This window comes from Salmo salar, chromosome ssa14 (genome assembly GCF_905237065.1).
Source record: "Salmo salar chromosome ssa14, Ssal_v3.1, whole genome shotgun sequence".
NCBI lineage: Eukaryota > Metazoa > Chordata > Actinopteri > Salmoniformes > Salmonidae > Salmo > Salmo salar.
This window is the reverse complement of record NC_059455.1, coordinates 583,066-596,236: the sequence shown is the minus strand read 5'-3', so window position 1 is coordinate 596,236 and position 13,171 is coordinate 583,066. Positions and strand designations below refer to the sequence as shown.

General features: G+C 41.7%; 1 protein-coding gene across 1 annotated transcript in view; it reads left to right on the top strand.

Moving 5' to 3' along the window:
* Positions 1-13,171, top strand: part of puf60a (poly-U binding splicing factor a) — a 115,882-nt gene that overhangs the window by 79,578 nt on the left and 23,133 nt on the right. The window contains exons 8-9 of the mRNA XM_045693787.1: positions 9,828-10,018; positions 11,260-11,374. Of these exons, the coding sequence (XP_045549743.1) occupies positions 9,828-10,018; positions 11,260-11,374 (306 nt within the window). The remainder of the gene's footprint in view (positions 1-9,827; positions 10,019-11,259; positions 11,375-13,171) is intronic.

The window sequence follows — 13,171 nt, the reverse complement described above, 5'->3', positions numbered from 1 at the left end:
CACCCGCTAAAGCTAAAGAACACTCTGTAATGTTCACAACTACATATACTTTGAACTCGCGAAAAGTCGGAGATGCAGTCAAGAAACACTGGCATGTTTTATCATCGGACCCAGCTTTGCCTGCTGAATAAAAAAAATCCACCACTTATTGTATGTAGGAGATGTCATAATTTACACGATAAATTGGTTCATGCCAACTGCCAGCCACAAATGAAAATCAGCCAGGCTCTTTTACGCCCTCTTCCAAGTGGTAGCTATAAATGCAGAGGTTGCTCACAGTGCAACAATATGATGAAGTGTGAATATTTCTGCCACCCACATGCAGGAAAACGGTTCCAAATAAATGACATTATTACGTGCTCCACCACCCATGTTACCATCATTATTAAATGTCCATGTGGGCTGTGCTATGTAGGTAAAACCTCTCGTTCTCTCAAACAGAGAATTAGTGAACATAAGTTAAATTAGGAGAAACGACAGGGATTATCCAGTCGCAGTATATTTTAATGACCTAAAACGTGACATTTCTACCTTTTTAGATTTTTTTGGCATAAAGTTAAGATATCAGACAGGGGAGGTGATATAAATAATACTCTGTGTAAAAGAGGGCTTTTGTATTTTCACCCTCCAGACATTATTTCCTAAAGGTCTTAATGATGAATGCCTATGTATGTTATGTTGTAAATTTGAACATGAATTATGCCCTTATTTCAGATTACATGTTTTTCTTACACTGTACCCAATGATTTATATGAAAACTTGCTTGGTAGGTCGATGTCCTCATTGTGGTTTTACAGACGTGTTTAATACGTTTTATGTACACACTTTATTTGAATATTTATGAAATGCATATTGTTATATTTGGTAGCACTTATTTGTTTTTTCTTTGCCTCCAACCCCTTTCGATGCGTGGAACGGATGTGGGTGTGGCTAGGTCTACATAAGGGTGCTAATAAAAAAATCTCACAAAAGCACTGACGAAAGCCGTGAGGCCGATACGTAAAGCTTATTAAAGATCAGTGATACTATCAAGAGCAGTGTGCGGGTTCCTTCCTCTTTTTCCTCATCTTATCGGCTGTTGCCATGCACCTGCAAAAAATATAGCTCAGACGTGTGTGTGCCTTTTTGAATTTGACTTCACAAACAACAAGAGGGCTTAATTGGAGTCTATTTCTTCAGACCCTAGACCTATATAAAATAACTTAGCCTACCTCAGCCAGTTATGAGGCTTAACAGCCTAATAGAAGTAGGATTTTTTTTATTAGGCCTACTTACAATTGCAACTGGTCAAATGTACCGTCCTACATAAAACAATAATTTAAAGAAAAAAAGTTGGCACGTTCTAACTAAAACAATATAACTAAAAAAAAAAAGCGCACATTTGTATTTCCCAAACTCTAAAAGTAATTGAAAAGGTAGATACAAATGATGTGTGACATTGTGGTTACAATAAAGAATGTAGCCCATCATGCAAATGTTTCCTATTAGCAGGACAATAGACTTTTTATAGCCCGGCTACTGTTGTGAAAATCCCTGAACTTGCAATGTATTCGATGCTTAAGTACTCTAAAGTGTTACATTTCTAACTCAAAACAGCATTTCTTCATCAACATCTTTATGCTTTCGTTAATCTTCTTGATCTTCCTTTTTTTCTGTAGCAATTTTGAGCAAATTGCTCCAAGGGCCACGGTTGATTCGTCTGTGAAGATGACGTTATTGAATGTCTCGCCAGCTTTGATCCATGCCTGGGTCTGCAGGACGTAAAGTTGTTTGTTTGTCAGACGAATCAATGGGTCGAAACTACAGAACAGTACAAAACAAGCGAACACACATGGTTAATGTTCTGAGATTAAAAAAAAAAATATATATATATATATATAACATTTCTTACCGAGCCGTAATGCCCGCAGATTACCTTTGCCGATCGCTCATCATCTTCATTCATCAGTGAGTCAATGGCTTGAATAGTCATTGACTCACTCACGTGTTGAAAAGGGCGAGGAACGAGATGGAGTCACAATCCATGCCAGGCACACCTGTGAGCTCTGGAACTCCACCTCCGACAGGTAGAGTCAACATACGTGGCGGGATCGTCAGGTTTTCGGTTCACCCTGACATTTCCATTCCTCTTCTGACAACAGAACTAGACCAACTGCTCACCAGGCACAGCATGGGCCGCCCGGACCGTTATGCTGTTCTGCTATTAGAAGGATGTGTAACCAAAGAGAGTGGCCACAGAATGCATAGCCTTCCAGCTGTGGCCGTCTATTGCAGCACCGTTTCGCGCTGCTCTGAGACAAGCATAGAGAAACGAAAATGTTCAAATATTCCATGATATTCTTAAGATATGTGTTGACTGAATATAAGCAAGTGATGTCTGCTAAATAATCAAGTTAGGTTTCTCCAGAAATAAATCATTTTAAATAGATTTCTTTATTTACAAATTAGTGAATGTCTCACACCATGTGCAAGAATAGCCTTTTTCTCGCTCACTCTAGGTTAAATGAAAACAATCTCCAAAATATTATTACTTTTTAAATAAAGCGATTATTATTAATTAATTTAGAATTATATAAAAGCCCCTTAGATATTCTCACAGATCCTAGCGGAAAATGCTCCTTAGATATTTAGAGTCCTCCAATCCTCTAAATGTCATTATTGGTGGAGAGTCACATTATTGAAAAAAATATTTTTCGAAATACTGTAGGCCTACCATAGGTGAAATGAGTCTCACTAATGTTGAGTAAAAATGGTGTAGGTCTTATTTATTTAAAGAGCATATAAAAGTTAGAAGCAAAAGCCAACAACTATTTTAGCACCGTTTCATGCTGCTCTGAGGCAAGCATGGGGACTGGTCTTGATAAATCAATGAGATTTCTATTTTCACTTAATCTCCATTTGAGTATTGGTTAGACAAAAATTTGAAAATTAGGGTGCAGAAATGTTATGCTCTTAGTGTAACCTTTATTTAACTAGGCAAATCAGTTAAGAACAAATTCTAATTTACAAGGACAGCCTACTCCTTCCTCGTATACTGCTGACTGTCATTTTCCGTTCCAGCAAGTACCAGTCAAAAGTTTGGACACACTTACTCATTACAGGATTTTTATATAATAAAATAATGATAAAAAATACTCTTTCAAAATGCAGATGTTGATTTAGTTATGGATCCATAACATACTATGGGAATAAATATCACTGATTTACAGAAATATTGGAACAAAGTTGTTTAATGAAGACAAACAATTTAGAATCCTCCAATCCTGTAGCCTACTCCCGACCATCACGTTGTACAGCGCCATAGGGTTTATTTTTTGTATTTTTGTATGAATATAAACACCATAATATTAATCAAATTAATTAAGCCACATTTCTTAAAATCAATCCCATAACTATGTTATTACAAAAAAGGTTTTAAATTTTATTGTAATGCCAATACGGAATACTATCAAATGCTTCTCAAAGATGCCCTCTGGTGGTCAAACTAGCAATAACTTGCATTAACAGAAAAAATGGCTGAGAATTAAATGACCTGCCACAGAATGCTGCGGCAGCACGCAAGGTGTGCCGCAGTACGACACAACTTTTAAAGGAGGAAACCACTGTACACTGTTTATATTTGGCCATATTCCCCGACATCTTTCCATGGTTGAATGCGGTGGTTCGCACTTTCAGTTTTGCGCGAATACCGCCATCTATCCACGGTGTCTGGTTAGTGTAGGTTTTAGTAGTCACAGTGGGTACAACATCTCCAATGCACTTCCTTATAAACTCACTCACCGAGTCAGCGTAAAAATCAATGTTATTCTCTGAGGCTTCCCAGAACATTTCCCAGTCCGCGTGATCGAAACAATCTTGAAGAGTGGATTCCAATTGGTCAGACCAGCGTTGAATGGTTCTAGTCACAGGTACATCCTGTTTGAGCTTCTGCCTGTAGGACGGTAGGAGCAAGATGGAGTCGTGGTCGGATTTGCCGGGGGAGGGCCTTGTATGTATCGCGGAAGTTAGAGTAGCAGTTTTCCAGTGTATTGCCTGCGGTGCTACAGTCAATGTGCTATAGTCAATGTGCTGGTAGAATTTAGGTAGCCTTGTTTTCAAATTAGCATTGTTAAAATCCCCAGCTACAATAAATGCAGCCTCAGGATATATGGTTTCCAGTTTGCATAGAGTCCAGTGAAGTTCCTTGAGGGCCGTCGAGGTATCTGCTGGGGGGGATATACACAGCTGTGACTATAATCAAAGAGAATTCTCTTGGGAGATAATGTGGTCGGCATTTGATTTTAAGGAATTCTTGGTCAGGTGAACAAAAGGACTTGAGTTCCTGTATGTTATGATTACACCATGCGTCGTTAATCATGAAGCATACACCCCCCCTTCTTCTTACCAGAGAGATGTTTGTTTCTGTCGGCGCTACGCATGAAGAAACCCGGGTGGCTATACTGACTCCTACAACATATCACGAGAGAGCCATGTTTCCATGAAACAGAGAATGTTACAATCTCTGTCTCTCTGGAAGGCAACCCTTGCCCTAATTTCATCCACCTTGTTGTCTAGAGACTAGACATTGGCAAGTAATATGTTCGGAAGCGGTGGGTGGTGTGAACGCCTTCGAAGTCTGACCAGGAGGCCGCTCCATTTACCTCTCCTGCGGCGACGTTGTTTTGGGTCGGCCTCTGGGATTAGAACCAATGTCCTGGGTGGTGACCCGAACAAAGGGTCCGCTTCGGAAAAGTCGTGTTCCTGGTCGTAAAGTTGATAAGTTGACGTTGCTCTTATATCCAATATTTCTTTCCGTCTGTATGTAATAACACTTAAAACAATGTAAGAAGTAATACATAAAAAAACTAAATACTGCATAGTTTCCAAAGGACACTCTGTCGGCGCCATCTTGCGTCATGCCGATCTCTCTGTACTTTGCTCCGTTAATCTTTCCTTTGATCCCGACTAGTCTCCCAGTCTCTGCTGCTGAAAAACATCCCCACAGCATGATGCTGCCACCACCATGCTTCGCCATAGTGCCAGGTTCCCTCAGAGAAGTGACTCTTGGCATTCAGGGCAAAGAGTTCAATCTTGTTTAATCAGATCAGAGAATCTGGCAAAGTCCAAGCGGGCTGTCATGTGCCTTTACTGAGGAGTGGCTCTCTGGAGCTCTGTCAGAGCGACCATCGGGTTCTTGGTTACCTCCCTGTCCAAGGCCCTTCTCCCCCATTTGCTCAGTTTGGCCGGGCGGCCAGCTCTAGGAAAAGTCTTGGTGGTTCCACACTTCTTCCATTTAAGGATGGAGGCTACTGTGTTCTTGGGGAACTGCATACATTTTTTGGTACCCTTCCCCAGATCTGTGCCTCAACACAATTCTGTCTCGGAGCTCTACGGACAATTCCTTCGACTTTATGGGTTGGTTTTTGCTTTGACATGCACTGTCAACTGTGGGACCTTATATAGGCAGGTGTGTGCCTTTCCAAATCATGTCCAATCAATTGAATTTACCACAGGTGGACTCCAATCAAGTTGTAGAAACATCTCAACAATGATTAATGGAAACAGAATGCACCTGAGCTCAATTTTGAGTCTCATAGCAAAGGGTCTGAATACTTACAGTATCAGTCAAAAGTTTGGACACACCTACTCATTCAAGGGTTTTTCTTTATTCTTACTATTGTCCATATTGTAGAATAATAGTGAAGACATCAAAACTATGAATTAACACATATGGATTCATGTAGTCACCAACAAAGTGTTAAACAAATCAAAATATATTTTAGATTCTTCAAAGTAGCCACCCTTTGCCTTCATGACAGCTTTGCACACGCTTGGCATTCTTTCAACCAGCTTCGTGGGGTAGTCACCTGGAATCCATTTCAATTAACAGGTGTGCCTTGTTAAAAGTCAATCTGTGGAATTGATTTCCTTAATGCGTTTGAGCCAATCAGTTGTGTTGTGACAAGGTAGGGTGGTATACAGAAGATAGTCCTATTTGGTAAAAGACCAAGTCCATATTATGGCAAGAACAGCTCAAAATAAGCAAAGACAAACGACAGTCCATCATCACTTTAAGACATGAATGCCAGTCAATCCGGAAAATATCAAGAACTTTTAATATTTCTTCAAGCGCAGTCGCAAAAACCATCAAGCGCTATGATGAAACTGGCTCTCATGAGGACTGCCACTGGAAAGGAAGACCCAGAGTTACCTCAACTGCAGAGGATAAGTTCACCTCAGAAATTACTTCACAGAGTTCAAGTAACAGACACATTTCAACATCAACTGTTCAGAGGAGACCGTATGAATAAGGCCTTCATGGTTGAATTTCTGCAAAGAAACCACTACTAAAGGACACCAATAAGAAGAAGAGACTTGCTTGGGCCAAGAAACATGAGCAATGGACATTAGACCGGTGGAAATCTGTCCTTTGGTCTGGTGAGTCCAAATTTGAGATTTTTGGTTCCAACCGCCGTGTCTTTGTGAGAAGCGGAGTAGGTGAATGATGATCGCCGCATGTGTGGTTCCCACCGTGAAGCATGGTGGAAGAGGTGTGATGGTGTGGGGGTGCTTTGCTGGTGACATTCTGTGATTTATTTAGAATTCAAGGACTCTTAACCAACATGGCTACCACAGCATTCTGCAGCGATACGCCATCCCATCTGGTTTGCGCTTAGTGGGGCTATCATTTGCTTTTCAACAGGACAATGACTCAAAACACATATCTAGGCTGTGTAAAGGCTATTTGACCAAGAAGGAGAGTGATGGAGTGCTGCATCAGATGACCTGGCCTCCACAATCACCCGACCTCAATCTAATTGAGATGGTTTGGGATGAGTTGGACCACAGAGTGAAAGAAAAGCAGCCAACAAGTGCTCAGCATATGTGGGAACTCCTTCAATACTGTTGAAAAGCATTCCAGGTGAAGCTGGTTGAGAGAATGCCAAGAGTGTGCAAAGCTGTCATCAAGGCAAAGGGTGGCTACTTTGATGAATCTACAATGTAGACGTCAGTAAAAATAAAGAAATACCCTTGAATGTGTAGGTGTCCAAACTTTTGACTGTTACTGTATTTCTGTTTTTTATATGTAATACATTTGCAAGACTTTCTAAATACTTGTTTTCACTTTGTCATTATGGGGTAGTGTGCATAGATTGATAAGGGAAAACATACAATTTAATCCATATTAGAATAAGTCTGTAATGTAACAAAATGTGGGCAAAGTCACTGTCTGAATACTTTCCGAATGCACTGTACATGGCAGCTAAAAGTTGAGTTGTGTATACAACAGAAAATTCTAGAAAACCAATATAAATCAATAGTCATCAGGCAGTTGTTGAAGTATTTTGGATGGTTTTAGTGGAGGATGTATCGATGGTCTGGAGGAGGGAGCATCTCGATCACAGCCAAGGGGAATAGCTGGTCAGAGACGGGTAGGTCAGCAGTACACATAGCTGTCACCAACATTCTCAGCTTCTCCGTGCATTGGGCTTTGTAGATAGCTAGCTACTCTTCCACTAATATTTGCGTAGACCCAGAGTAGAAAATCTAAACTATTTCAAGTAATTTCCATTTGGCCAGTCCTCTCACTTCAGGCTTCTCCGGTGTTGTGGTATTCAAATCAAAACAGTTCCATTCAACTAGCTAGCTAAGCTTAACCAACTGTCTACAGTTATCATTAGCTCTGTATTCTTCACAATATTAATAGATGTGGTAGTGTGAAGTGGTAAAATGTGGGTTCTGGAAGTATTTTAACTTTTAACAGGTGCAAGACTTACAATAGTGGATTAATTTACATAAACTCAGCAAAAAAAGAAACGTCCCTTTTTCAGGACCCTGTTTTTCAAAGATAATTCATAAAAATCCAAATAACTTCACAGATCTTCATTGTAAAGGGTTTAAACACTGTTTCCCATGCTTGTTCAATGAACCATAAACAAATAATGAATATGCACCTGTGGAACAGTCGTTAAGACACTAACAGCTTACAGATGGTAGGCAATTAGGGTCACAGTTATGAAAACTTAGGACACTATAGAGGCATTTCTACTGACTCTGAAAAATACCAAAAGAAAGATGCCCAGGGTCCCTGCTCATCTGCGTGAACGTGCTTTAGGCATGCTGCAAGGAGGCATGAAGACTGCAGATGTGGCCAGGGAAATAAATTGCAATGTCCGTACTGTGAGACGCCTAAGACAGCGCTACAGGGAGACAGGACGGACAGCTGATCGTCCTCGCAGTGGCAGACCACATGTAACAACACCTGCACAGGATCGGTGCATCCGAACATCACACCTGCGGGACAGGTACAGGATGGCAACAACAACTGCCCGAGTTACACCAGGGAATGCACAATCCCTCCATCAGTGCTCAGACTGTCCGCAATTTGCTGAGAGAGGCTGGACTGAGGGCATCACCGGCAAAAACGTCACCTATGGGCACAAACCCACCGTCGCTGGACAGGACTGGCAAAAAGTGCTCTTCACTGACGAGTCGCGGTTTTGTCTCACCAGGGGTGATGGTCGGATTTGCGTTTATCGTCGAAGGAATGACTGTTACACCGAAGCCTGAACTCTGGAGCGGGATCGATTTGGAGGTGGAGGTCTGGGGTGTTGTCACAGCATCATCGGACTGAGCTTGTTGTTATTGCAGGCAATCTCAATGCTGTGCGTTACAGGGAAGGCATCCTCCTCCCTCATGTGGTACCCTTTCTGCAGGCTCATCCTGACATGACCCTCCAGCATGACAATGCCACCAGCCATAATACTCGTTCTGTGCGTGATTTTCTGCAAGACAGGAATGTCAGTGTTCTGCCATGGCCGTTGAACACGTCTGGGGACCTGTTGGATCGGAGGGTGAGGGCTAGGGCCCCCCAGAAAATGTCAGGGAACTTGCAGGTGTCTTGGTGGAAGAGTGGAGTAACATCTCACAGCAAGAACTGGCAAATCTGGTGCAATCCATGAGGAGGAGATGCACTGCAGTCCTTAATGCAGCTGGTGGCCACACCAGATACTGACTTACTTTTGATTTTCACCCCCCCCCCCTTTGTTCAGGGACACATTATTCCATTTCTGTTAGTCACATGTCTGTGGAACTTGTTCAGTTTGTCTCTGTTGAATCTTATGTTCATACAAATATTTACACATGTTAAGTTTTCTGAAAATAATTGCAGTTGACAGTGAGAGGACGTTTCTTTTTTTGCTGAGTTTAGTTAATGTTCTGCTTGGGATGGGATGGCTATGGTGTGACCAACAGTAATACAATGTGTTGTGCATTTTGCAGAGTAGGCTACGGCACTCGTATGCATTACCACATTGGGGTTTGTTCTTTAACGAACCCCTTAATGGTGCAGGTATCATGACTTTGGGTGATAATCAGGTAATAGCAATTATGCTATAATAATGTTTATGCCAGTACGATATTATGCATCTGTTAAACATGCCTCCCAAATAAGACAATCAGGTATTGAATCTAGGGCTGTGACAGTCATGGAATTTGCCGCACATTTTCTCCTCTTTTCCACTCCTGACTGCATGTGCTGCTGCTGCAGTAAAGGGGGGGGGGGCGTTGCCTCGGCAAGACTTGTTTGCTACAACACCTTTCTTGATTTAGCAAGGAGCAACAAAGTTTCATCACCTTGTAGAGTCCATGTTACAGCAGAAACGGACTCAAACGCACAAATTCCCAACCGTCCCGTCTTCAGCCATTACATTATTTTTTTTTTTTACAGTTATGACGGTTATTTTATTTTCATGCCGGTATTCATCCATAACTGTCGGTTACACAGTTATATGGTAATTGTTCCAGCCCTAATCGAATCTCTTTGTTTCCCATCTGCCACCCGTTAGAGTACGACAAGGCTCAGTCCTCCCAGGATGCAGTTTCCTCCATGAATCTCTTTGACCTAGGGGGTCAATACCTGCGTGTGGGCAAAGCGGTCACCCCCCCCATGCCCCTGCTCACTCCAACCACACCTGGCGGACTCCCCCCTGCTGCAGCTGTGGCGGCTGCAGCTGCCACAGCCAAAATCACTGCCCAGGTCAGTACTGTCTGTGCCCTCATTTTAATAGACACTATTTTCCACTTGGTGTCAGTTGCTCTGTGATATATTCTTTGAATGATGTATTGTTTCTTAAAGCCAGGCTCAGTAAGTCCCAATTAATATTATCTATGTCATTTGTTTATATTAAATATTAAACTGACAGGGTGACAGTTTTACCTTTTTGGAAACAAACACAGGCAAAGCATAACTAGTGCCATGCATTTTAGGTACTTTTTGAGGCACTTTGATTTTACTGGTATATCCAGCGTTATCAACTTGTTGCTACAGGTAGAAAATCCTAGGAAATTGTCTTTAATTGACACAAGCAGTCTCCAATCAGTCAATGTCTGGTTGTGCATGTGTGTGTTCAGAGGGGGGAATTGCATAAATCAGGGGAGTCGTAGCTCTATGAATTGCACAAATCCTGTTATTTGGCAGGAATACTGTTTGTAGTTCAGTGACTCTGCACCTCACTTTGCTCAAGCTGATCATCTCTAACGGAATAGTGACAAAGCAATGGACAGAAATGACACAGTCTGTGTTTATTGCTGTAGTAATGTGCCCTAGTAATGCCATCATACGTTTCCAAATGCTGAATCCATCCATACTATTTGACTTGGTTTGCTGCAGCATGAGCAAAGGGCAAGCCTGCCGGGTAGTTCGGCAGTGACTCTGGCCCCACGTTGGAGCTCATTTGAATATGTATGTTCATCTTATTGGCTGAGCAGGCAAATCAGCAGTTTTTCTTTTCTTTTTTTCTTTCTGTTATACACCCAAACCAGGGCACAGAGAAAAACGGCTTTTTAACATCCTTAATTTAAAAACAAAATTGGAAAGGACATCTATTTATTTCATATTGTAATACATTTTAGGTCATATTTCATTGAAATCTGGAACACTGGACAGATACTTTAAGGTCACTGCATTACCCCCTTCCTTTGGGAGAGGGTGTCCCCAGTGAGCCCCAGATCCCGACACCTCACTTTTTTACATGTGTCACTCTCATCCACTTCAATATATTATATTTAAAATGCAAGTACGCACGTGAATGCGCGCATGACTGACGTGCTCCATATAAAATGCACTATTGTGCTGGAGGAGAAAACAAAACAATGCACACCTTGGTCTTCAGGACAGACTATCCCAACTCAATTTTTTTAGCATTTGTCATTTTCTGTTTTTGTAGTCACTGGCACAATCCAGGTGGTGTACCCTCATGTCTGGCTTTGTTCTTCCAGGAGACGGTTGGGTCATCGGTGCTGGGAGCGCTGGCTGGGCCCGCCCTCCTCTCTCAACAGTTGGGTGGCCTGCCCCAAGCTGTCATGGCAGCCCAGGCCCCGGGGGTCATCACAGGTAAGCCAAGCACCTCAAACCCCCCTCCCACACACACACACACACACACACACACACACACACACACACACACACCGTTTGTTTAAAGAAAAGTGTATGCACATCCAACAAGCCTCCATGGCTGCAGGCTGCCAACAATTCCAATTGGGAAAAAAGTATACTGTTTAAAAGCTCCTAAAAGTTTAATGGCAATGTTTCTACTACTAAGGCCCTTGGCCATGCCTGTGCAGTTGGGAAGGGTTTGGAGTAGAGTCGTTAGTAAAGTATATACAGTCAACGCCATGTATTTGGACAGTAATGCAAAAGAAAATATTTGTCTAGAGCATTTTGGATTTGAGAAAATGTTTGAGACAACAGTACAGAATGTATTATTTATTTGAGGGTATTTCCATACTGTATCTGTTTTACCATTTAGAAATGAAAGCACTTTATGTATCTACTAGTGCTGCGTGATTAGCCCGGAATTTCGGTTTATTTGAAATAACTTATTAACTTAATTGAATTCCATTTTGTTCGTTTTTTTCTGTGAGCTCAACACACCGTTACTCCAGAGAGAAATCTAATCACAGAGTTTCTAAACCCAGAGACCCAACATCACGATACTTCTGGGAATGCTTCGCGAAGCAGACTTGACAGACCAGACAGGGGTTTGGGAAGTCAATGGGAGAAAAGAAACTCTTTGTTGTTAATTTTCTCAATTTAAACGCACAACCTTGATTCGAGCCAATGTCTTAAGTAACTGAACATGTTATTATGCCAACCTCGTGAAAGTGACAAACTGACACGTTTTAATTTTCATCAAGAACAAGTTTATATCGAAGGAGTGCCTTTGATTTGACAGCCTGCGCATGCGCAGTTCTGCGGGAGATGACCATTAAACCCAATGACTGCACATGAGCGTGTGTTTCTGTGCATGAGCTTAGCTAGCCAACGGTGCCATGACATCCCCTACAAGCGTTATCGGGGATTTCTATTGGAGAAGCAGTTTCTAGGCATCTTCGATTTAATCAAGCATGAACTGTGGTAGGTTGTAGAAAGATGTCGTTTTCAACAGGCTAATCAATATTCATCATAGTTAAGTGCGGAAAATGTGGTAATTGACTACAATGACCAGAATCCATTGCACCTACAGCTGCCTGTTCTTGCCCGGGCTTGCTTGGGGGGCCAGCAGACAGACATGGAGAGGAAGAGCGATAGAGAGCAGTTGCTTAGGTATCTCTAACCGAAATACATCTGATCGATTGATAGTTGTCTGTTTTGCCATGTACAAATGTGTTATTCAATGCGTTTCTATGGGCTATAGCGGTAACGGCCAAATTCAATGTTTGCTCACATTTTTTTTATTTTATTTTGATATAGTCTTCCCTGTGGCTCAGTTGGTAGAGCATGGTGTTTGCAACGCCAGCATGGTGTGTGCAACGCCAGGGTTGTGGGTGCGATTCCCACGGGGGCCAGTACAAAAAAAAAAAATGCATGAAATTAAATGTATGCATTCACTACTGTAAGTCACTCTGGATAAGAGCGTCTGCTAAATGACTAAAATGTAAATGTATATACACTACTGGTCAAAGGTTTTAGAACACCCTACTCATTCAAGGGTTTTTCTTTATTTTTAACTATTTTCTACATTGTAGAACAATAGTGAAGACGTCAAAACTAAGAAATAGAAAACTAAGAAATAAAATCATTTAGTGTTAAACAAATCAAAATATATTTTATATTCTTAAAATAGCCACCCTTTGGCTTGATGACAGCTTTGCACACTCTTGGTATTCTCTCAACCAGCTTCACCTGGAA